Source organism: Canis lupus, chromosome 33 (assembly GCF_048164855.1).
Source record: "Canis lupus baileyi chromosome 33, mCanLup2.hap1, whole genome shotgun sequence".
NCBI classification, from domain to species: Eukaryota; Metazoa; Chordata; class Mammalia; order Carnivora; family Canidae; genus Canis; species Canis lupus.
The window spans coordinates 26,621,955-26,643,263 of NC_132870.1; the positions used below are offsets into that span (position 1 = coordinate 26,621,955).

At 38.3% G+C, this 21,309-nt stretch overlaps 2 protein-coding genes across 13 annotated transcripts in view; one reads left to right on the plus strand and one right to left on the minus strand.

Annotated features, from left to right (window-relative positions):
- The window catches only part of INTS12 (integrator complex subunit 12), a 37,870-nt gene extending 26,975 nt beyond the window's left edge, over positions 1–10,895 (minus strand). For 3 of the 7 annotated variants that reach the window (XM_072810299.1, XM_072810298.1, XM_072810297.1), the window contains exons 1-3: positions 10,750–10,893; positions 1,960–2,033; positions 1,509–1,673 (exon numbers count right to left, since the gene is read on the minus strand). In XM_072810299.1, the coding sequence (XP_072666400.1) occupies positions 1,509–1,664 (156 nt within the window). In that variant the 5' untranslated portion in view covers positions 1,665–1,673; positions 1,960–2,033; positions 10,750–10,893. Of the gene's footprint in view, positions 1–1,508; positions 1,674–1,959; positions 2,034–6,577; positions 6,715–10,749 lie in introns of those variants that run through there. The other 4 variants (XM_072810303.1, XM_072810302.1, XM_072810300.1 and 1 more) reach the window with 3 other exon arrangements.
- Positions 10,571–21,309, plus strand: part of GSTCD (glutathione S-transferase C-terminal domain containing) — a 124,928-nt gene continuing 114,189 nt past the window's right edge. The window contains exons 1-4 of one of the 6 annotated variants that reach the window (XR_012023277.1): positions 10,571–11,123; positions 11,553–12,849; positions 18,642–18,733; positions 20,314–20,753. Coding sequence is in view for 5 of the 6 variants with exons in the window: in XM_072810292.1 (XP_072666393.1) it covers positions 20,337–20,753 (417 nt within the window). In the remaining variant the exon portion in view is untranslated. The remainder of the gene's footprint in view (positions 11,124–11,552; positions 12,850–18,641; positions 18,734–20,313; positions 20,754–21,309) is intronic. The other 5 variants (XM_072810292.1, XM_072810293.1, XM_072810294.1 and 2 more) reach the window with 5 other exon arrangements.

Here is a 21,309-nt window from a genome sequence, read left to right on the forward strand (position 1 = left end):
GGAGTTGTATAATTTGGTGAGTTGGAACTCCTTGAACCTACCAGAATGAGGATGGTAGAAGAAATAATGACACATTGGCTCTACTATTCAAAAGACAGTAAAAAGGCTTGAGAATACAAGAGCTTGTGTTGAAAGGAGACTGGGGGCAAAATACCACTGTTTACTTGGGCACTGGGTCTGGGATTTGGCTGCTGAATCTGGGATCTGGGCCTGTCTTTAGCTTGAGATTGGGGATTAGACTGAGCTAGTGATGTAGTTGTTTTCCCTTTCTCAGTTTGGTATGTAGGTCCAAGACCTGGGTAACTTGGAGTTTCAGGGCTCTAGAGCTTTAGAAAGGTCTGAAAGAATGTATTATGCATTATAGAATATAGTAAAAGCTGCCATTCATGAAAAGCCTATTATGTACCAGGGAGATACTATACTAAGTGACTTACATACTTTATGTTCTGTTAATTTTCACAATTTTGCAAGGTAATTCTTATTATCCCCATTCTACTAATATAGAAAATAGGGGCTGGCTGAAAAAAAGTTACTATGCACCTCAGTTTTAAAGATTTTATTTATTTATTGGGAGAGAGCGAGAGCATGAACAGGGGTAAGGGCGGAGTAACAAGCAGATTCTCTACTGAGCAGGGAACCCTACGTGGGGCTTGATCCCAGGACCCTGAGATCATGACCTGAGCCAAAGTCAGACACTTAAATGACTGAACCACTCAGACACCCATCAGTTTCCTTATTTTTAAAAATAAATAATACTATCTTAAAGAATCATTATCACAGTTAAAATTAATTATACACATACACCAGGCAGAAAAGTGCCTGAAACACAATAAATGTTCAGGATATAGCATCTACTACCACACAACTAATAAGAGGCAAGCTGGGATTTAAAACAGGTTTGGGTACAAAATGTTTCTTCTTTTTTTTTTTTTTTTTTTTAGAGAATTTTTTAAAAATTTTATTTAAATTCAATTTGTCAGCATAGAGTACCAAAATGTATATTCTTTTCACATAAAGCTTTGTTACTATCAAAATTGAAGCCACATAGTTCTCACAATTTATCCACACATCCTTTTTCCCTTAAATTACCCTACCCATATCCAATTCACTTCATTGCAAAATCCCTGTCCTTTCACTTCATGATTTTTGCCCACAAAACATTAAAGGATAATTATAAGTTATAGTTTCAGCCAGTTGCTTAAAAAATGTTTTGATCCTAAAGAATTAGAAATTAAATCAAATAAAAAATAAATAAGTAAATAAGTGGGTTTCTCTACACAAAAACTAGTAGAAGAGAATATCCCTCCCACCCAGCTAACTTTTCTACGTAGTGTAACAGTTCTCTGAAAGCATGAAGGAAGAAAAGAACACTAAACAATATAATTCCTTCAACCCTTAAGGAAAGATTATTTTGGCCAGGAGACTGTTTTGAGATGGTCTAAATATTAATACTATTCTACTATTGGCCTTACAAAACTCACCCCCAAGTTTTTTATTCATGTAGGTACCTTTTGAGATGGACGATAACTTGAATCAATGCCTCGAGCCAATGATTCATCAAGCAGTGCCTTGAGCTTTTCAGCAGAATCCTTACTCTTTGAATGTAAGAAGCCTAGTGCTTTCAAAAAAATGGGATCAAGTTCCAAGTTCACGGTAGCAGCCATTGCAAACACCTGAAGAAAAAAGAAAGGGGAGGGGGGAATTAAAGACAATGAACAGTTATCTATTTTATTCTTTTATTTATAATAGGCAATATTGTGCCCAAGATACAAAATATGAAATGTCTAAAAGGTTATTACAGGAAAAAAGTAAATGTCTTTGTTTTCCCTACCAAATTCTTTTTCCCCGAAGCAAGAACATGATCAGTTTTGTACGTATTCATATCCATGGCTAAATTTTAAATCCAGATAAACTCTTCCCTGCCACAGAGCCCCCTCCTGTTTTAAAATATACACTTACAGTTCAGTATACAGGAATTTGATGTGTTTAGGTCTAGCTGACATCAAAATTTCTTCTCTCAAACCTGATTTCCACTGCCAAAAAAAGAAAAAAAAATTGGTGGGGATGAGGTATCACAGGAGGGCAATGGTTAGAGGAAGCACCAAGTGATGAGCTATAAAGGTCACTGCTACAGCTTTAATTTCAACTATGTATTTTTTTAATCTCCTTAGTCCTCAGCTCCAAACTTGAATGCCTCAGAAAACATTCTAATGATAATCTTATTGGATCACACTTAGATTGTGGTATCTCGTGCATTAACCTATTTTTAGCAAGGTTTCTGAGGAATGGTACCATAACTACTATAAATTATAAATAAAATTATACATATATATTTATATATATGATATAAAATCTCCCCATAGGACCTACGGTAATGCTCTGTGTCATTAGAAGCTTGAAATATAGTGAAGATGTACATCAAAGGCTTATGAAATTCCTTAAAAACAAAACAAAACATTAAAAAGTTTTGTTTTCAGTTAATACCAATGCTATCGTGTGATTCTACTTCTTGTGTCACTTTTTCAAATACTTCTCCAGGCAAGGAATTATTAAAATAAAAGTGTATACTTTGTGTTCAATCCTTTGATCAATATTCTAGGGCTTGAAGTTGTCTTCTATCCTTCAGGTTAATATTGTAATAATGCAACACACTTGCACTGTTAGAGTTATGGATCTGTCAGCAAATTCCACAGTAATCTCTCATTTTCAGGGGTTTATAAAGCCATTAAAACTTGCTGTAGGTTGAATCTTGGCATATGAAAGTTCCGACTGAAAATGAATTTTGTTGTTCCTTACCCTTCTACTTCTCCCCAATTCCTCTACAACTTTGACAGGAAATACACACACATACACACACACACTGACACTCTTACGCTTTTTTTTTTTTAAAGTTTTCAAGAAAGTATTAGCTACCTATCTGATAGCCTCAGAATAATTGTCAAATTCTGTGCTCTACTAAAATATTTGAATCATTCATGAATCCAAAAGCCAATACTAAAAGAAAAATAACCTATCTCAAATAGCTGTACTAGTAATTTAATGAAAATCGAGACACAACCTCTGTCACTTCTTAAAATTGTATTATTCTATACATCACATATAGATAATAGGTACAGAAAGGTTATTTTTAAATTTACTCAGGTATAGGCTGGTCACTATACATATTCTCAGGAGAAAACAATTCCCCACTAAAATGTCCATGATGAAAAGAATAAACCTGTCATTCCTCCTGAGTGCTCAAGGGGAATACAGCCTAATCTTTTTATTGGCCTAACTTTTTATGGCTAAAGACCATAGTGTTTACTCACCCAGAACAATGTGTTTTATGAGGCTGACCAAAGGGTTAATACTTAGAAGACTCCCTTTAATATGCTAGAAAAATCATTACTTGAAATTCTATGCTGACAACCAGAAGTGTTTACTGTTATGTATTTCCATAATCACATACAAAAGGTTTGCATTACAGATTAGGTGACAAGAGTCAGCATGTAGATTATAAAACTATAGAAGTAGTATCATCACACTAACATTCCAATTGGAACCTTTAAGTCAGTTCTTTTTATACAACCCTGCAATTATAAACCTGAACACGATTTGTACCCATGTCCTAAATTACTAACATGTCCCTCCAACCCAGTGGTTTTCATAATGGAATATACGGGAAGAAAAATGTGAGAATTTTTAATTAAAAAAATAAGCTTTTAGTATGCAGAATGATAGTAGTATATGCATATAATTGGTAACTAACATATATATGAAGTATGCTCAATTTTATACACATGGAATAATGAAACAAGTTTGAAGGCCACTGCTTTTGTCTATCTAGCAACTTCTAGTTTCCCTTTCCCTATTATGTACACATCAAGGCTGCTTTATGGTACATACTACCTTTCCCTTGAGAAGCCACCCAGTACTATCAGCTCAGATCTTCTCTCGCTCCCCACATTAACTTCATTGCTAGCTGCCCATCATCTTCTAGCCCCCAATCATTACCAATATATTCCCCTATTTTTCTACTTTTTTTCTCAAGCGCTCCTTCTATCCTTTTACCTTTGCTATTTCCCCTTGACATCACCTTTTTACCACCATCTCCCAAATGGTGTTCCTTTAACTTTGTATTGAAAGAGCAAAGAGGTCTATGGAGACCTAATTCCATACTGCTGTTTTTGGAAAAACATTCCATGACCACCATTCATCATCATCTTTCCTTGAAATATACACCTGCACCTTCAAAGTTGCTAAGTATGGAATCATGCTCATTTTCTTCCTCTTCCCTATCTTCATATTTGGCAATGCTAAAATTGCATCTATATTGATGATCTTCTCTAGCTTCTTGCACTCAGTTTACTTGGATCTTCAGCCCTCCAGGAGCTTCATCTTCAGCCACTGAAACCTGAAACTAGCTACAACTATTCTCCTTTTTGACTATAATCTTCCATCATTCTATCTCTTCCACTCTTCTGATCCAGAAGCCTCTTCAGGGTACCAGGTCAACCCTCCTTTTGGGTTTTTTGTTTGGTTGGTTTTTTGCCCCATTTCTTTCTTCCCATTCCACCTGCACTTTGAATTTATAGAAGCCTCCAGTTCCTTGTTCCCCCTGCTTTGTCCAATAATGGTACCTCCTTGCTCCAAGTCTTTCCTTCATCACAGAGAAAACAGTAGTTGGGCCTAAAATACAACATTCATAGTTATGTGTTTTATTCTTTATATTTTAGTTTTCTATTTTACCTTCCCTTCACCCTTTTTCTATTGTCTTCTCTGGTTTCTATTCTCCTTTTTTACTGGCAAATGCACACATAATAAAATTTATTTTTCATCTATTGATATCCTCAAAGAGGTCAGCAACTAATTTATCAAATATCTCCTTTATTATTTCCAAAAATATTTCTCTGGAGTTACACCAAACGATATTACTTTTATACAATTCCTTCCCTGTATATTCCAAAATCCATGATCAAAACAGACTGGAAAAAAGCCATATCACTCTTACTGAAGATCAGAATTCAAGAAAAAAAAGTCCTGTGTGTGTGTATTAATATACATATATATGTATATAGATATAGACACATGAAAGAAACTTAATTCTTTAAATGTAGGTTTAATTTAAAATCTGGGTATTGCTTTAAAAAAAAAAGTCAGAAAATTAGCAATTACTGTTTTAAAAATGCCAATGACCTAGGAATATGGTAGTAGTGGTACTGGTAGGAATGAATTCTTAGCTCATAGTAGGAATCATCTATGGCAAATGCTTATAACACAGAAATTTCCAACTAATAAACAATGATCTCTTTTCTCCATCTCTTTTTCCTTATTGATTTATTTTCAGTCTGTCATTTTACATCTCTTCCAGCACATATTCCAAGGTCCAGCCTTTCAAAGACTCTCTTTCCTAAGCACCCTTGTTCTACAGTCCTATGGTTTCATCTACTCTGTAGCCAACCATCCTGCTATTTACCTTCTCCCTGACTGCACCCAAACTAAGTGCAGAGGAGAGGAATACACACACTGTATCTTCAGACTCACCAGTCTTCTCTAAGCACTCTACACAGTTTAGCAATCTTGTCATGCTTCTCTTGTCAACTCACTTCCCTACTTTTTGCTAAGACCAGTTACACTTTCCATTTTCCTTGAAACTGCTACCCTATCTCAGCAGATGTATTAGCGGACTTCACAGAGAAAACAGAAGCTGTCAGAGAGACACTAAATCATCTACTAACTTATCTGTACCTATCCTTTCCTTTCCCCACCTGATAAATGAAAAGGTGGCTCTCCATGTACTACTACCTGTACCTGGATCCTACCTTTTCCTTCTCCACCTGGACCCTGCACTGTGGATTATTTACTAGGACTTCTCTACAGCCCACCATCACAATCCCTTTCTACCAGCATCTTTTCATTAACATTTAAATATATTCAAGCCTCTTGTACCCTGTCTTCTTCATTTTATACCAAAACTTCCTCAGATAGTCATTCTCATTCTATGTTCCCTTTCTTCATTCTTCTATTTATGCTGCATTTCCTGCAATTTGGCCTTTGTCCTATCATTCCATGTTCTTACCAAAGTATTCATAGCTTTAGATAAATATAATAAATCTTGTTTTCTCCTCCTACTTTTTTCTTAGTCTTTTTGTAGGTTCCTATTCCACTTCAACTTAAATAAGTTCCTCAAGATTAGGTTCTGGGTCTCTTTTTGTCTCACTCTGCATGTGATACCTGGATCAGCAGCACAGACATTACCTAGGAAACTGTTGGAAATGCAAACTCTTGGTCTCTACCATGAGATCAACTGAAGAAGAAACTCTGGGAGTGGGTCCAGAATCTGTATTAAACCTTCTAGCTGATTCTGATCCACTGTAAAGTTTGAGAATTACTGCCCTAGACAATTTGATCTAGACCCTTTTGCCACTGATTATAAATTTATTTCCCCAGCCCATCCATCTCTCCCAAGATCCAACTGCCAGCTTGACTTGGCTGTCTCACTGGTGCCTCCTAATCAACATGTGCCTAATAGAGCCACTCATAACCTCTTTGTCTCCAATCAGATCTCTTAGGATTCCCTTTCTCAAATGATACTCACCCCATTGCTCCAGCCAGAATCTGAGTATCCACTTGAACTTCTCCTACTTCATCCCCCCACCCAGCCCAAGTATTCAGTCACCAAACCGCCTAAATATATCTCAAATTAATCCGCCTTTTTATTTTTTTATTTTTTTAATTTTTTATTTATTTATGATAGTCACACAGAGAGAGAGACAGAGAGAGGCAGAGACACAGGCAGAGGGAGAAGCAGGCTCCATGCACCGGGAGCCTGACGTGGGATTCGATCCCAGGTCTCCAGGATCGCGCCCTGGGCCAAAGGCAGGTGCTAAACCGCTTTGCCACCCAGGGATCCCTTCTTTTCTTTTTTTTAATTGACATTTTTATGTGTATTTTATTTTTTATTATTTTTTTATTTTTTATTGGTGTTCAATTTACCAACATATAGAATAACACCCAGTACTCATCCCATCAAGTGCCCCCCTCAGTGCCCGTCACCCAGTCACCCCCACCCCCCCACCTACCTCCCTTTCTACCACCCCTTGTTCATTTCCCAGAGTTAGGAGTTTCTCATGTTCTGTCTCCCTTTCTGGTATTTCTCACTCATTTTTTCTCCTTTCCCCTTTATTCCCTTTCACTATTTTTTATATTCCCCAAATGAATGAGACCATATAATGTTTGTCCTTCTCCGATTGACTTACTTCACTCAGCATAATACCCTGCAGTTCCATCCACGTCGAAGCAAATGGTGGGTATTTGTCGTTTCTAATGGCTGAGTAATATGCCTTTTTTAAACCTTACTACCACCACCCTAAACCAAGCTACCATCATCCATTGTCTGGCCTGCCATAATAGCTTAATCAGTCTTCCCACAACCACTCTTGTCCCCCTCCTTGTCCCCATCTTTCTATATCACTCACTTGGTGAAAATGTTCTTTTCACCTCTCTCTGTCCAGAGGTTAAAGAACAACATCCTTAACAAAGTTTCTAATGCCCTACAAGATCTGGTAATACTTGCAAAGTAGTTACAAGAGTATCTAGCACAGAGTACACATTCATTAAATGTTACTAAGTATCTCAGGCTATCCCCATTCTCTGTTGTAGCCACATAACTTAGTTCAAGTCTGTCAACCTCCCATACTTACTCTTTCTTCCCTCAGCACTTCAGTAAAAAGTGTCCCATCTTACTCACCCTTCATATCTCTTTTTTTTTCACATTTCCCCCAACAAAACAAGAAGTCTTACTGTTACATGGTACCCAAACATCCTGCACTTATTTGTAATCGTAACTACACTGCTAATTATGTGAACAGATCTTTCTCACTAGAATGTAAATTCCATGACAACCAGCACTGGATTGATTTTCCTATTCCTGTTAGCTATGTGCGTAGCAGAATGCCTGGCAGGTAGCAGGTATTCATTAAATGCTGGCCAAATGAACACATACTATTCACTTCTTCAGTTAAAAACTTTCTCCTTGATTTCTATTACATTTAGCTTTTCTGGTTTTTCCTCTTCTATCTCTTGACAACTCTTACTCTGGTTTATCCTCAGCTCTGTCACTCTTGGTATTATCCAAGTATCTGTCTTTATCTTCTTTAGTTCTGCTTCCAATCTCTTCCTTGGTTATCTTCTATAGATCATGTTTTTAACTACCATCTCTAGGCAGATGATTTCATTTTTATCACCACACCAATCTCACTTAGGCTCAAATCCCACATTTCCAATTGCTTAGTAGATATGTCTACCTGGTTGCCCTAATGGTATCTCAAATTCAGTTATGGCTAAAATTGAGATTATGAATACTTTCTCCCAAAAGTTTGTCCTGTACTTTTTCAATGAATGACACAACTCTCTGCTAATCTAGTCTGAGGCCTAAATCCTTCCCTCACTAAATCCTCTCTTATTCTGTATAACCAAAAAATCAGTAGGCCTTCCCTATGGTACTTTGCAACATTCCTCACATTTGTTCCATTTTTCACTTCCACTGCTACTACTCCAATTCATGTCTTTTAAGTTTTGTGGTATAGCAGTAATGTAGCTATTCTCCTTGACTTCAGCACTACAGCTATACTCATGTTCCCAAAACACATTTCTTCTTTCTTTTTCATTTTCTTCCTCAAAAATTAAAACTTCCTGGGATGCCTAGAGGGCTCTGTGGTTGAGTGTCTGTCTTTGGCTCAGGGCGTGATCCCGCGATCTGAGATCAAGTCCCACACTGGGCTCCTTGCAAACCTGCTTCTCCCTCTGCCTAGGTCTCTCTTGTCTCTCAAGAATGAATAAAATCTTCAAAAAAATTAAAACTTCCTACTGTCTTCAAAATAAAGCCCAATTCTGAAAAGACTCTCACTGGCACAAAAACTTAATTCTTATACAGAAGAGCCATTCGCTTGTCTTGACACCTCTGCTTATTTTTCTCTGTCCGGGAAGCTTTTTACCCATTTTTTAGATGTCTAAATTTTATGTTCAAATATTATTTCTCATGTGGATTCTTCACTGCTGGTGTGTCCTTATCCATCCCAAACACTACTAAAAATCTCTCCCTCCCAGGATACATCATACTGCTTTCTGGTGGTACTAGGACTTTCTACCTTGAGCCATACTTTTGTTGTTGTTTTGCACAAGAGTTATATTCCCTATAAAACTATTGAGTACTTTAAGGGAGGAGACTCTACATTTCTTTTTTACTATCACATGGCTACCTTGCAAAGTACCATAAAATAACAGCTATTAGAATTATTAGGGATCAAAGTAAAGTGTAATGGTCTTTTCCCTCCTACACAATTCTAACCAATTTACAAAGTCCCTTTGCAAAGAGCAGTAAGAAACGCAAACCCATCTTCCCTGTACCTCCTGCGCCTCCACCAAACCTCTCAAACATCAAAAAAGCAACAGTAAAAGAAACATAAACAAAAGTCACCTCTTTGATGACTAGAGACTTGTACAATGTTCCTCTCTGCAGTACTCACTCTCTTCCCAATCCTTTACCTGGCTTTACCTTCATTAATTACACTGGACTGTAACTTCATGAGGGCAAGAAACTTATTTTATTCAGTTATGTATCTAGGGTTCGAAACTTAGCCTCTCAAAAATATTTACTGAGTGAATGAACTAGGTTTTATTTAAAAATCACTTTCTGGGGCTTCTGTGATCTTTCCCACCGAAACTGGATATTCACAATGCTTTCCCCAAATCCCCAATTTCTCATTCTACATGCTAATCTTTTTTTTAAAAAAACAGTCCGGAGTTGGGACACCTGCGTGGCTCAGGGGTTGAGCATCTGCCTTTGGCTCAGGTTGTGACCCCGGGGGTCCTGGGATGGAGTCCCCGCATGGGGCTCCGCGCAGGGAGCCTGCTTCTCCCTCTGCCGGTGTCTCTGCCTCTCTCTGTGTGAATATATAAATAAAATCTAAAAAAAAAAAAAAAAGTCCAGAGTTGATCATCTGCACGTGCAAGGACACAAGATAAAGGAAACCACCTATTCACACCGAGTGCAATATTAGGGTTGCCATCTCCTACCAGCTCTAGCAAGCTTTGCCCTTTCATGTCTTTGGAAGCTCTTGCAAAAACAGCCTTTTTAAAAAAAAGATTTAAAAAAAAAAATCTTTTAAAGCTGCTGCCCGTTTCAGTCCTCTACTGAATTCTCGGCCCTGGGTTACACTGATATCTTAGGGACACGTCTGGAAACGCAGGGGAAGCGGAAGGACCACGACTCCAAACCAACCGAGTGACAAGAGAAGCTGAAAAAAAGGGGCCGAAGACGCTCAGAAAAGGGATGTCAGTCCTTTGATCAAAGCAGGACACCGGAGGCCTAGCATGGGAGAAGGTCTTCGAGGAGCAAGTCCGAGAGGACAGGCGAGGCGGAAGGAGGGAGCTGCCCAGAGAAGTCGCCAAAACCCTGCGGGGAAGGTCGGGCACCGGGCTGCGGGGACCAGTCCCCGGGGCCGGGCCGGGCCGAGCCGAGCCGGAGAGCCCCAGCCCACAGCACTGCAGGAGGAGGCTCGGCACCACTCCCCGCCCCCGCCCCCGCCCCCGCCCCGCCGCAGGGAGAGGGCAGTCAGCCCGGGCGCGCGGCCGCCCGCCAATGACGACGCTGCCCCCTCAGCAGCCAGGGAACTAAGACCCCACGAAGCTCCTCTCCCGCCTCGCCCCTCGCGGAGGTCTCGAGCCTCCCAGAGGCGGCTGGGAGCCGGGGAGCTCGTCACAACTCACCGCTCCGCCCCGCTGCTCCGTCCGTTCCCGGGGGCCCCTTCCGAACCGCTCCCGGAACTCGCCGGCTCCGACTACGGGGAAACAAAGGTTCCTGCCGCGCCGTGAAGGGGGGAAGTTTTCGGCTGTGCCACGGCAGGAAGTGACGTAACCCCGGCTTCCGGTCCGCCGGATTATGAATGACGGCGGACGCGGCTGTTTCCAAGACGGCGTGCCTGCCGCGTGCCCCTTCCCGGCCTCTCTGGCCGCCCGCGGTCCGTGGGCGAAGACTCGCAGAAGCTGCCTCGGAAAACTCACGCGGGGTGGGAAGGCGCAGGCGGCTCGTGTCGCTGACACACTCACGCACCCTCCCTGCCTGGCCGCGCCTCTGCGACCAGGTAAGGAGGGAGCTCAGGCTGCGGACTCCGCGGTCCCCCCGAGCCCCCCCCCCCCCCCCCCTCACCGCGACTGCTCTTTGCATCCGGAGGCGACCCGGCTGATGCTGCGAGACGGGGATGGGGAGGAGGCGGGGGGGCGGGAGAGGCAAGGGCTTGCAATGAGTGTCCCGAGCTTTCTCCAGCGCTGGGCCCCTCCTGGGCGGTCACAGCCTCTGAGGGAGCTGGTGGAGGGCCCCGGGCCCCTTCCCAGGTTTCCCAGGGCCAGTCCCCGTGGCTCCCTCTGCTGATGGGGACTAGAGCAGCTTCTCTTTGCAGGAGTCCGTGGAGTCGTTTGCCGTTTGCTGCTAAGTGTCGCTTTAAGACCTTTTTGGCACGCTTTAACTTTTTTTTTTTTTTTTTTTTCCTTCCCCCTCTCTCTTTGACACTTAGCATTTTATTCCGTGCCTTCCCGGTTAGAGAAAGCAGTTGTACGTGAGGACTGCTGAACAGTTGCTCCAGAGGACTTGCGTCGTTTGCGGCTGTTTTCTTTTACACTGTCAAAGCAGCGTTTCAGTTCGGTCTTAAACAAGTTCGAGTTTGAGTAGAAAGTTTGACTTGCATGAAAGATTGCTTCGGTTTCGGAAACGTTCACGAACACCCGTACTTCCCGCCTCAACTCCACCTCGTTTGGAATGAGGTGACTTGTTTTTTAATCCCTTTATTCTTGAGCCCGGGATCCCATTTCTTGTCCTAAATTCTTGAATGTTACCGTTTGATAATCTATCTTGTGCTAAGTTATTGATTTTTAATAGCGTAGTTCTTTTTCCAAGCCTCCCTATAGAAAAAGTATTAGAGAAAAATGAAAAAGCTGGCAAGAATGTGGCGATTTGTAAACATGGTCATTGAATACTGTGAAAATAAATTCTCTTACAAATACAACTGAATGATTTGCTGTCATATTTAATAAATCAAACTTGAAGCCATGTTGAGTTTTTTTTTTTTTTAATTTAACTGCCTGGTGGGGAGTATACGCTACTAAGAGGATTGCCTTAAGGCATACTCACAACGTGAAATCATGTTTGAGTTCTACCTGAAGACCTTATTTGAAGAGGTCTAACTTTAAAAACAAATCTGTGATGAGATCGGTGAGATTTGAGAATTGTTTTATCAGATTATCTATTTTATTATTATTATTATTTTACACTTCTACATGTTTGCCTACTTTAAGCAAAGTTAGATTGGAACTTCTGTAATATTGGCCCCATCAAGTTTAAAAACAACAGCAACCTGTGTTTACTTTGTAGCTTTGGTATCACCTGTGATTTGAAATAAATACTGAATATCCAATTAGCCTTTCTCATAGCAACAATTTAGCAGATCTTGCAACTTAAATTCTCTAGGCCAGTCCACTACAACATCTATAGTATATACCATTCCTTATTATAAATTGTTTTTTTTATCATCAAGTATTCAAAGTAGCCCACGGAATTCTGTTAGGATTAGTACTTAGACTACAGGGATTTAAAGCATTTAGATCATAACCAGCCTAGGTATTGTTTGCTATGGGGATTCGGTGCTTTCATTTCAGGCTTGCAGGCATTTCTGTTTCTAACATGTTAGCATTTTATGCTGTGGTCCCCATTAATTATGAGGTCAGGCTTAGCTGCAAGCATTATGATTATGTGGCAGCAGATGATTCTCTGATTCTCCAGAGAGATGACACACTTCTGTTATGGCTAAAGTTACTGTAAACTTTTTCACTTTTAAACAGTTTCCCCTCACCTTTTGCCCATTTTAATTATTGAACTCTGTCCTCTAGGACTTAACTATATGTATCCCCACATTACATAATCTAATAAGCACTGAAGCAGCTCAGCTTTTTTTCTCTTTTAACCTTTAACGTCCAAGGTAGTTAGCTGCTATTGAACTCTGTAGGGGCAAGCTTTTATATAATATAGATATAAGAAAATAAGGTGAGATTTGCAACCAAATTGTGCCATTTTGTGAAATCTACAAAACACAATCTAAGTTCCAATATTCATAATGAACATTTGACATACTAAGGAACTTGAGTTCAAATTTTAATCTTTAATAAAAATGTAATTTCATACCTGTAAACTGTTGAACTATTTTGTTCAATATAAGCGGTTAATATGCAAGTAGACTTAAGGTATCACATATCCTACCTTGTGTGACTTCTTGTTATAGTTAACAGGTTTTTTCGGTACTCGTAGGGGTGGGGAGCCGTGGGGGGGGGGGGGCTTTTCATTTTCACATAAATTCCTTACCTTTACTGAGAAGTTTGGAAATATACAGCATGATTTGTGGCTTGCCAGTCAAAATTTGTTTACTAGTGTTAATGGATAAGGAATTTTAATTACAAATAAATAATAATAGCTAGTATTTATTATAGGCATTGTTAGTTTCTCACAGCATACTATATGGTAAATCTTCTTGTCCCCACTATAAATGGGAAAGCTAAGGTACAAAAAAGTTTTATATTGCTATTAAATATCAGAACCAGGATTTGAACCCAGTCAACTCCAGAGTCTAGGCTCTTAGCCATTACTTTATATTTCTTGGTGTATAACTATTCTACTTGTTAAGAATATAGACTCTAGTAAGGTTCCTAGTTCTCTTGACTATTGGTATATACAAAAACTGTATTTTCTCTATAAGTTTAGATGGATTCAAGTGATACTTTTTCCAAATCAGTTTATGGAGGTCATCTTGTTTCTTCATTTCAATTTATACACAGTTGGCTCTTAAAATAGATTTATTCATTTGGAAGAATGGTGTCAAGAATGAGGCTAATGAGGCTAATGTACCAAGACTAAAGTTCTCAATAGTATTGTCATTAGAATGATTATTGATATTTATGTATATTCATTCATTTCTTGAGTAAAATTTGGGTACTCCTATGCATTGGAGTTATAGGTCTGATAGTAATATAAAGGAAAAAAGGGGATTAGGGGTCAGGAGGTGATGGAAGTGCTTTTTCTATTCAGGTTGTCACATAGCTCTTGTGTTACTATTTAGAGACATCAATGAAATGAAGGAACAAGCTAGGCATAAGGAACAGCAAGTACAAAAAATTCTCAATTGGAAACATGCCTGGCTTCTCTCAAGAACAGTAGGGAGAACTGGCTGGAGAGGAGTGAGCAAGAGGGAGCAGAGGTAGAGGGTCAGGTCAGAAAAGGATAGCTAGGGGAGGCATCTGGGTGACTCAGCATCTACCTTTGGATCAGGTTATCATCCTGGGATCGAGTCTCACATCCCACATTGGTCCTGCTTCTTCCTCTGCCTATGTCTCTGCCTCTCTCTCGGTGTCTCTCATAAATAAATAAATAAAATCTTAAAAAAAAGATAGCTAGGGTCATGGCAGCCATAAGCCATAGTAGGAAATTTGGAATTTATTTTAACTGTTTTGGGAAGCCATTGGATGATTGTGAGCGAAGGGTGTGAACTGACTTATATGTTTAAAGGTCACCCTGACTAGTTTTAGAGTAGGGAAATATTGTTAATGGATATTTGTAGTAGTCTCTTTAAAGCTGGTGATGACTTAGGTAACGGTACTAAGAAGTTGGATTCAGCATATATTTCAAAGGTAGAAATAGTAGCTTAGGAGAGAAAATGAGTGAGACTTCAGGATTAAGGACCTGACCGTCTGGGTGAATGATGTCATTTTATCAATAAAGGGACTTCTAAGGGATGAGGAACAAGTTTAGAAAAATGCCCAAGGGAAGATAGCAAGTAGCATGTAAGAAGTTGAGGTTCAAGGGAAAGGATGTGACTGAGATAAAAATAGGAGTCATTGAGGATATTTAACCTGTGGTACTGGAGATCACCAGAATAGTACTGTTGTATTGTGGGTTGGCCCATTAATGGATCGTGAAATCAATTTAGTGAGTACTAACCAGCATTTATTTTTTTAAAGATTGATTTAAAGATTTTATTTATTTATTCATGAGAGAGACAAGAGAGAGGCAGAGACATAGGCAGAGGGAGAAGCAGGCTCTCCACAGGAAGCCTGATGCCAGACTTGATCCCAGGATTCTGGTATCACGACCCGAGCTGAAGGCAGACACTCAACCACTGAGCCACCCAGACATCCCAAGATTGATTTATATATTAGAGAGAGTGTGCACTAGAGCCTGTGCACGAGAGGGGCAGGGAGGAGGAGGAGGGGCAGAAGAAGAGGGAGAGAAAATCTCAAGCAGACTCCTCACTGAGTGGGGAGCCTGAGGCAGGATTCGATCTCATGACCCATGAGATCTTGACATGAGCCGAAATCAAGAGTCAGACCCTTAACCAACTGAGCCACCCTGGTGCCCCCTAGCCACCATTTAAAGAGCGGAGAGGGGAGGAGGAAAGGAAGGATGAAAAGCACAGAATAAAAAAAAATATATCAGTTTTATCCCATGTAGTACATGATCCTTTTGTTTCACCTTTATTCATGATCCTTTTTATTCAGTATAATGAGTTGCATTATTAAAATCTTATTGTGTGGCATGGTGAAAAGGTTGAACGTCAGTAATCAGGAATGAGTGTAGTTGAAAATAGGGCAAAGCACTGAGCTACAGATGCTAAGAGGTCTGTGGAGTATCGGATAAAGGGAATTAGGGAGAAGCTACCAAAAATCTTCATTGTCAAATGATTGTTCTTAGAACAGAGGTTTTTTATCAAGGATTACTGAGACCAGCACAATTGCTTAGAATAACATGATTTCTGATGAATTTCACTTTGGTGAAATTGTTGCTGCAATAAGATTGTAATATGCTTCACTTTCTGAAATTTTAGTTTATAAAATAGCGCTATTTATATAAGAAAAATAGCTATTCCTAAATATTTTCAGATAAGATCCCTTTATAAATTCAATTAATGTTTTTGTATTGATGGACAATTCTCATCTGTGTAATGGAATTAAAATGTAAGGATTGTGAGGATTAGAAGTAATGTTTAAAAGTTGTATGTGTTATAGCACATGGTTGGCGGACAATAAAATGTATGTGATATTATTAGAATTGTATTCTTTGTTCAGTCATTTAACATTTATTAGCACCCGTTAAATTCCAGGCACAGTGATAATTTCTTATTTGATGTAAAACAATACTTTGTTACAGTGGCATACTCTTTGGTCTTTATGTACTAGGTAATATATAACTTAGTTGTTTATCCACCATGTAATATTTAGTTGCCCCAGATCCAGACGTTAACTGAACACAAAACTCAAAAAAATTTTTTCAACTTCTGACCAAGTATGCTTTTCTTTTTTCTTTTTTTTTTTAAGCTTTAAAAGAGTGAGAGAGAGAGCATGTGTGTGTATGAGCATGAGTGGGGAGAGGGCAGAGGGAGATGGAGAGATACTCAAGCTGACTTCTCAATAAGCTGAGCAGGCATAAAGCTGGATCTCACAACCTTTGACTCATGACCTGAACAAAACCAAGAGTTGCTCACTTAACTGTGGTACCCGGGTGCCCCCAAGTATGCTTATTTTCAATACATTTATTATATTTTTTCTTTGTCTTTCTTTATATAAACATATGCATGAAGTGAAATAGTAAAATATCTTTAGATTTTAAAACCCTATGAAGCTCATTTACCCTTTCATATGTGAAATATTTCAATTTATCAACACCAAGATATGTTAATTAGAATGAGAATACCAAAAAAATGGTGTAGATGCCTAAAATGTTAAACCAGTGACTACTTCAGTTATGTTTTAAAATATCTTTGAAGGGGCACCTGGGTGGCTCAGTTGGTTAAGCATCCAATTTTTGATTATCAGCTCATATCTTGATCTCAGGGTCATGAGTTCAAGCCCAGTGTGGAACCTACTTAAAAAAATATATCTTTGAAGATTCACAAGTAATGAAACCAGGTTTAAATTTTTTTTACCTATATATTCCCTGTGCAACATTCCCAAACAAATTGGCATGTCCAGGGAAGAGAAGTATACTCCATTAGCTCTGTTCAGCTCCTAAGTCTGTGGATTTATATGCTGCTTTCTCACTTTATCTGAGGAGTAGTTGCAGTGTGGCACCTGTCAAAGCTAAGCAAATGACACTACTTCTGAGTGTGGCAGGAATGTAATATGGAGTAACAGGAGCTGCGCCCAAACCCTAGAGACCCAGAAGATGATTCTACAGTACCCACCTTTTTAAAGTTCATGACATAAAAATGATAGAAGGAATCTCTAGATAGATATGTAGAAGAAAAAGGGGTTTCTTTTGAGTATGATGGTTGCAAACTTAAAGCAAAAACTATGTTTTACTCTCTTGAAAAATTAAACACATAGTACAAGCCAAAAACATCAAATTTGTACAGGTTTGCTAATATTTAATATTTATTTTAGAAATTACATTAGTATTTAATGGGAAGAAATTGCCCAGGGAGAGTAATTTTTTTAACTCCAAGATCATTAAGTAACATTTTTAATCTCCCAGGGGAAAAAACAAAACAAAACAAAAAAAACACCAACATCTATATTGGAAAAATAAATTATGTTAAGAATCAACAGTACTTTGCATTTTCTCTCCGGCATCTCATTAATTTTTAGATATCTCCATGGGCAGGTTATTGCTATTCTATTTTGTTGACATTTAGCATTTATTAAGTGTTCACAGTGACAAAAGTTTATAGAATATGTAAAAGCCTATTCTCAAAGTTCTTATTCTTATAGGCCTTGGAAAGTGGCAAATATACACTTATTCTAATTTTTAAAAATATTTCTTAAATTACAAGCTGTAAAATAGCATGACATTGTTTTCAGTTTTGTTTGGCTTTTTAAAGAGTTAGCAGGACTAGTCTCATAATTACTATTTCCTAGACTGCTGGGCAAATGAGGAAATAAATCACATTTTCTTTCAAATCTGCTTCTTGAAGCACTTAGGAATCTTCTGTTATAGTATACCATTATCAGCAGAGGGAGTTAAGAAGATCAGTAAATTATCAGCAATAGATTTACAGGAGCAAACTCCTCAAATAAATTATTAATTACCTAGAAAATGTGGTCTTTTTTGCCTGTGAGCTTTAATAAGCACCCCTTAATACTTTGTTTTAAAATATACTGTAAGTACAAATAAATTTTAAAAAAAAGACAAGCTAAGGAGAAAATGGTTCCCATGGGTTAAAAAGTTGTTGCTTTTTAATCACATGAAATAATTTTCCCCTAGAGATCTTTTAAAGAAGTAACAAACCAAGGTGCAGATCTGTTTTAATAAAAGAAATATAAAACAGTAATGAGTACTTGCATGATCAAGAGGTTCTCTCAGTAATTTACTAACTATATCTTTTTGTTATAATGAATTATTAGTTCTTTAATAACAAAAGAGCTGAGGACCGAGACACTTAAAGATACTCAAGTGTTTTGCTTTTGATTAAAAAGAAACAATAACTAAGGAGTTTGAAAGGAAATTTAGAATGTTAACAGTTTCCTAAATTTCAGAGTACACTAATACTTCAAATATACTTGAAAGAGTTGCAAGTATACTTTTTAAAGGCTTTTGAAATAATTTTTTCCTCTACTGTCTATTACAGGTTTCCATGGTGAATGCTTTTAAAGAGTGCCATCTAGTGTTAATTTTGGAATTGTGATTTATGGGATCAGAACACGGGGAATTTTAGACCTAAGGAAAGTAGAAATCAGTTACCATAATTGACAAAATTTTTAAGAAATCTGACTTGAAAACACCCATCAGTAATTTGACCTCAAGACTGTATGTCTGCATCCTTAAAATAACCGTGTGTATTCATACGTGTAAAATACATATATCAGGCCATGTTTATATATGTTTTATATATATGGTATATATAATATATAATGTTATAATGTTTACATATAATATGCATAATTTATATATATAAATATATAAATCACATATATACATATCAAGTGTTTTAGGCATAGTAGTAAATAAAACAAAATTCCTATTCTTATAGAACATTCTATTTGTGGGAAGCAAAATATACAGTGTGTTACCACAGTGGTAAGTGTGAAAAAAAAAGCATAGAATAGTGTTTTCAGAGAGGGTGGGGGTTGTGATTTTCAATTTAAATACAGTAGCCACCGATTATCTTAATGAGAAGCTGACATTTAAGTAAATACCTGAAAGAGGTGAGGGGGTGTTCCAGGCACTAGACAGAACTGCAAAATGCCAGAGGTGGGAATGTACCTAGTATTTTAAAGGAATAACAAGTCACTTTGGCTGGAATAGTGAATAATGAGATCAAGGAGATCTTTAGGCCTTTGTAAGAGCTTTGCCTTTTCTCTGAGTAGGATGGGAAGCTATTTGTCAGAGTAGCGATGTGATCTTACTCCATTTTTAGGAGGGTCCCTTTGGATACTATATGGAGAATAGAGAGGGAGGTAGAATGGAAAGCAGGATTAGAAGATTAATTGCTATAATTCAGAGATAGGTGATGGTGGCTTGGATTATAGTGAAAGCAATGAAGATATTGTGAAATAAACACTTTTGATATATATTGAAGAGCCAAAATAAGTCTATAATGGATTGGTTATGGAGGTGTGAAAGAAAAGAGTAATTAAAAATGACTCCAGATTTTTGGCCTGAGCAGCTAGGAGAATGATTATCCATTAACCAAGATGGGGAGGATACATGAGCAGGTATAGGTAGGGATCAATGTTTCTGGACATGTTAACATTGAGATATCTCAGTTATCAGCATCTAAGTTATGGGGAACTTCAAATATTTTTCTCTTGTGATTCAGCATGCAATAGCTCATCGTATCAAAATCCATTTACTTTAAGAGAATCCATTTCTCACGAGGGAATGAATCCTCCACCTCCTCATGACTATTGTGTTGTAAAGTCATAAAAGACCAGTGGTGTGGGAAGACCAGTGTTGCCAAAGCTTCTCCAGACAACTCCTAGGATTCTTGATTATTTATTTCCCATTCTATTAATCTCTTGTTCTTATCACACTTCTTGATTGGGACTGTTCTATTGCTAAGCACCTGAGGTATGCTTATTTTAAAGGAGCTGGATGTAAAATCACCCCCTGAGACTAGTTAATTGCACAGGGTAGAAATCTTTCTTTTGGAAGCCATGCATTCAGAAACAAATTCTTGCAGAATTTTATCTATCACAAATCGTTGCTGATTTCTAGACAAAGTTTTAAAATATTCATCTTTTATTTCAGCTTCTAAATTACAATACTGTAAGTCCTATAACCGCTTCAATTTATGCTGCAGGTGACCCAATAAAAGAAGAAAATGAAAGGCATTAAGAAAAGTCTTAAAGAAGAATACCTATACTTGGACTTTTTTCATCAAATAGAAGGGTGCATCTTTCCTCTTCATACATCTGTAACTTTATTTTTGTTGTCATACTGTGACTGTAAAATCTTTAAAGTTTGCTTAGTCCTCACTGGAGAAAGTAGAGATATTTCACTAGAAAATGTAGTGCCTCAGGAAGTTGAAGTACAGATTATTTCAAGACAAGAGCTTCCACCAATAGTCCAGAATTGCTGTTTACCTGCAGTAGTAGAAAAACCAGACAATTTCTGTAGAGCAGGACTTGCTGTTGTACTGAGACATATAATCCAGAAATCGTATGAAGCTGACTCCTCCAAGAAAGAGATTTTGGAACTTCTGGGTTTTAAGAAGACTTGCTTGAAAGCCTGTGCTGAAGTAAGTATGATGGCTCTCTTGTTACTTAAAGTGATTACACATTCATTTGAGCATTCATTTTAACTTTCTGTGGGAGACTAAAATCCTGCTTACTTAAAAAATCTATAGTAAATAATGAAATAAGCCCTTTATGTATGCTAGTACTTCAGTACAGCATTGAAAAATAAGAATTCAGCATTTAATTTGTGAGGTTTGGAGACCTTGGTTTTAGAGAATGACTTTTTTTTTAATTTTTTAAAATTTTTATTTATTTATTCATGAGAGATAGAGAGAGGCAGAGACATAGGCAGAGGGAGAAGCAGGCTCCCTGCAGGAAGCCTGATATGGGACTGATCCTGGGACTCATGCCCTGAGGCCAAGGCAGACTCTCAACCGCTGAGCCACCCAGGTGTCCCTCTTTTTTATCTTTTGTTTTAACTGAGAACTTTTAAAGGAAATTTTACACATGAACAGGAGCTCAAGTAGCAGTGCCTTGAAAACCATACTTTTTTTAGGGGTGGGGGTGCATGTACTTTGAAGGCTTTAGGAAGGAAGGATTTATTCAGTAAGAGGATAC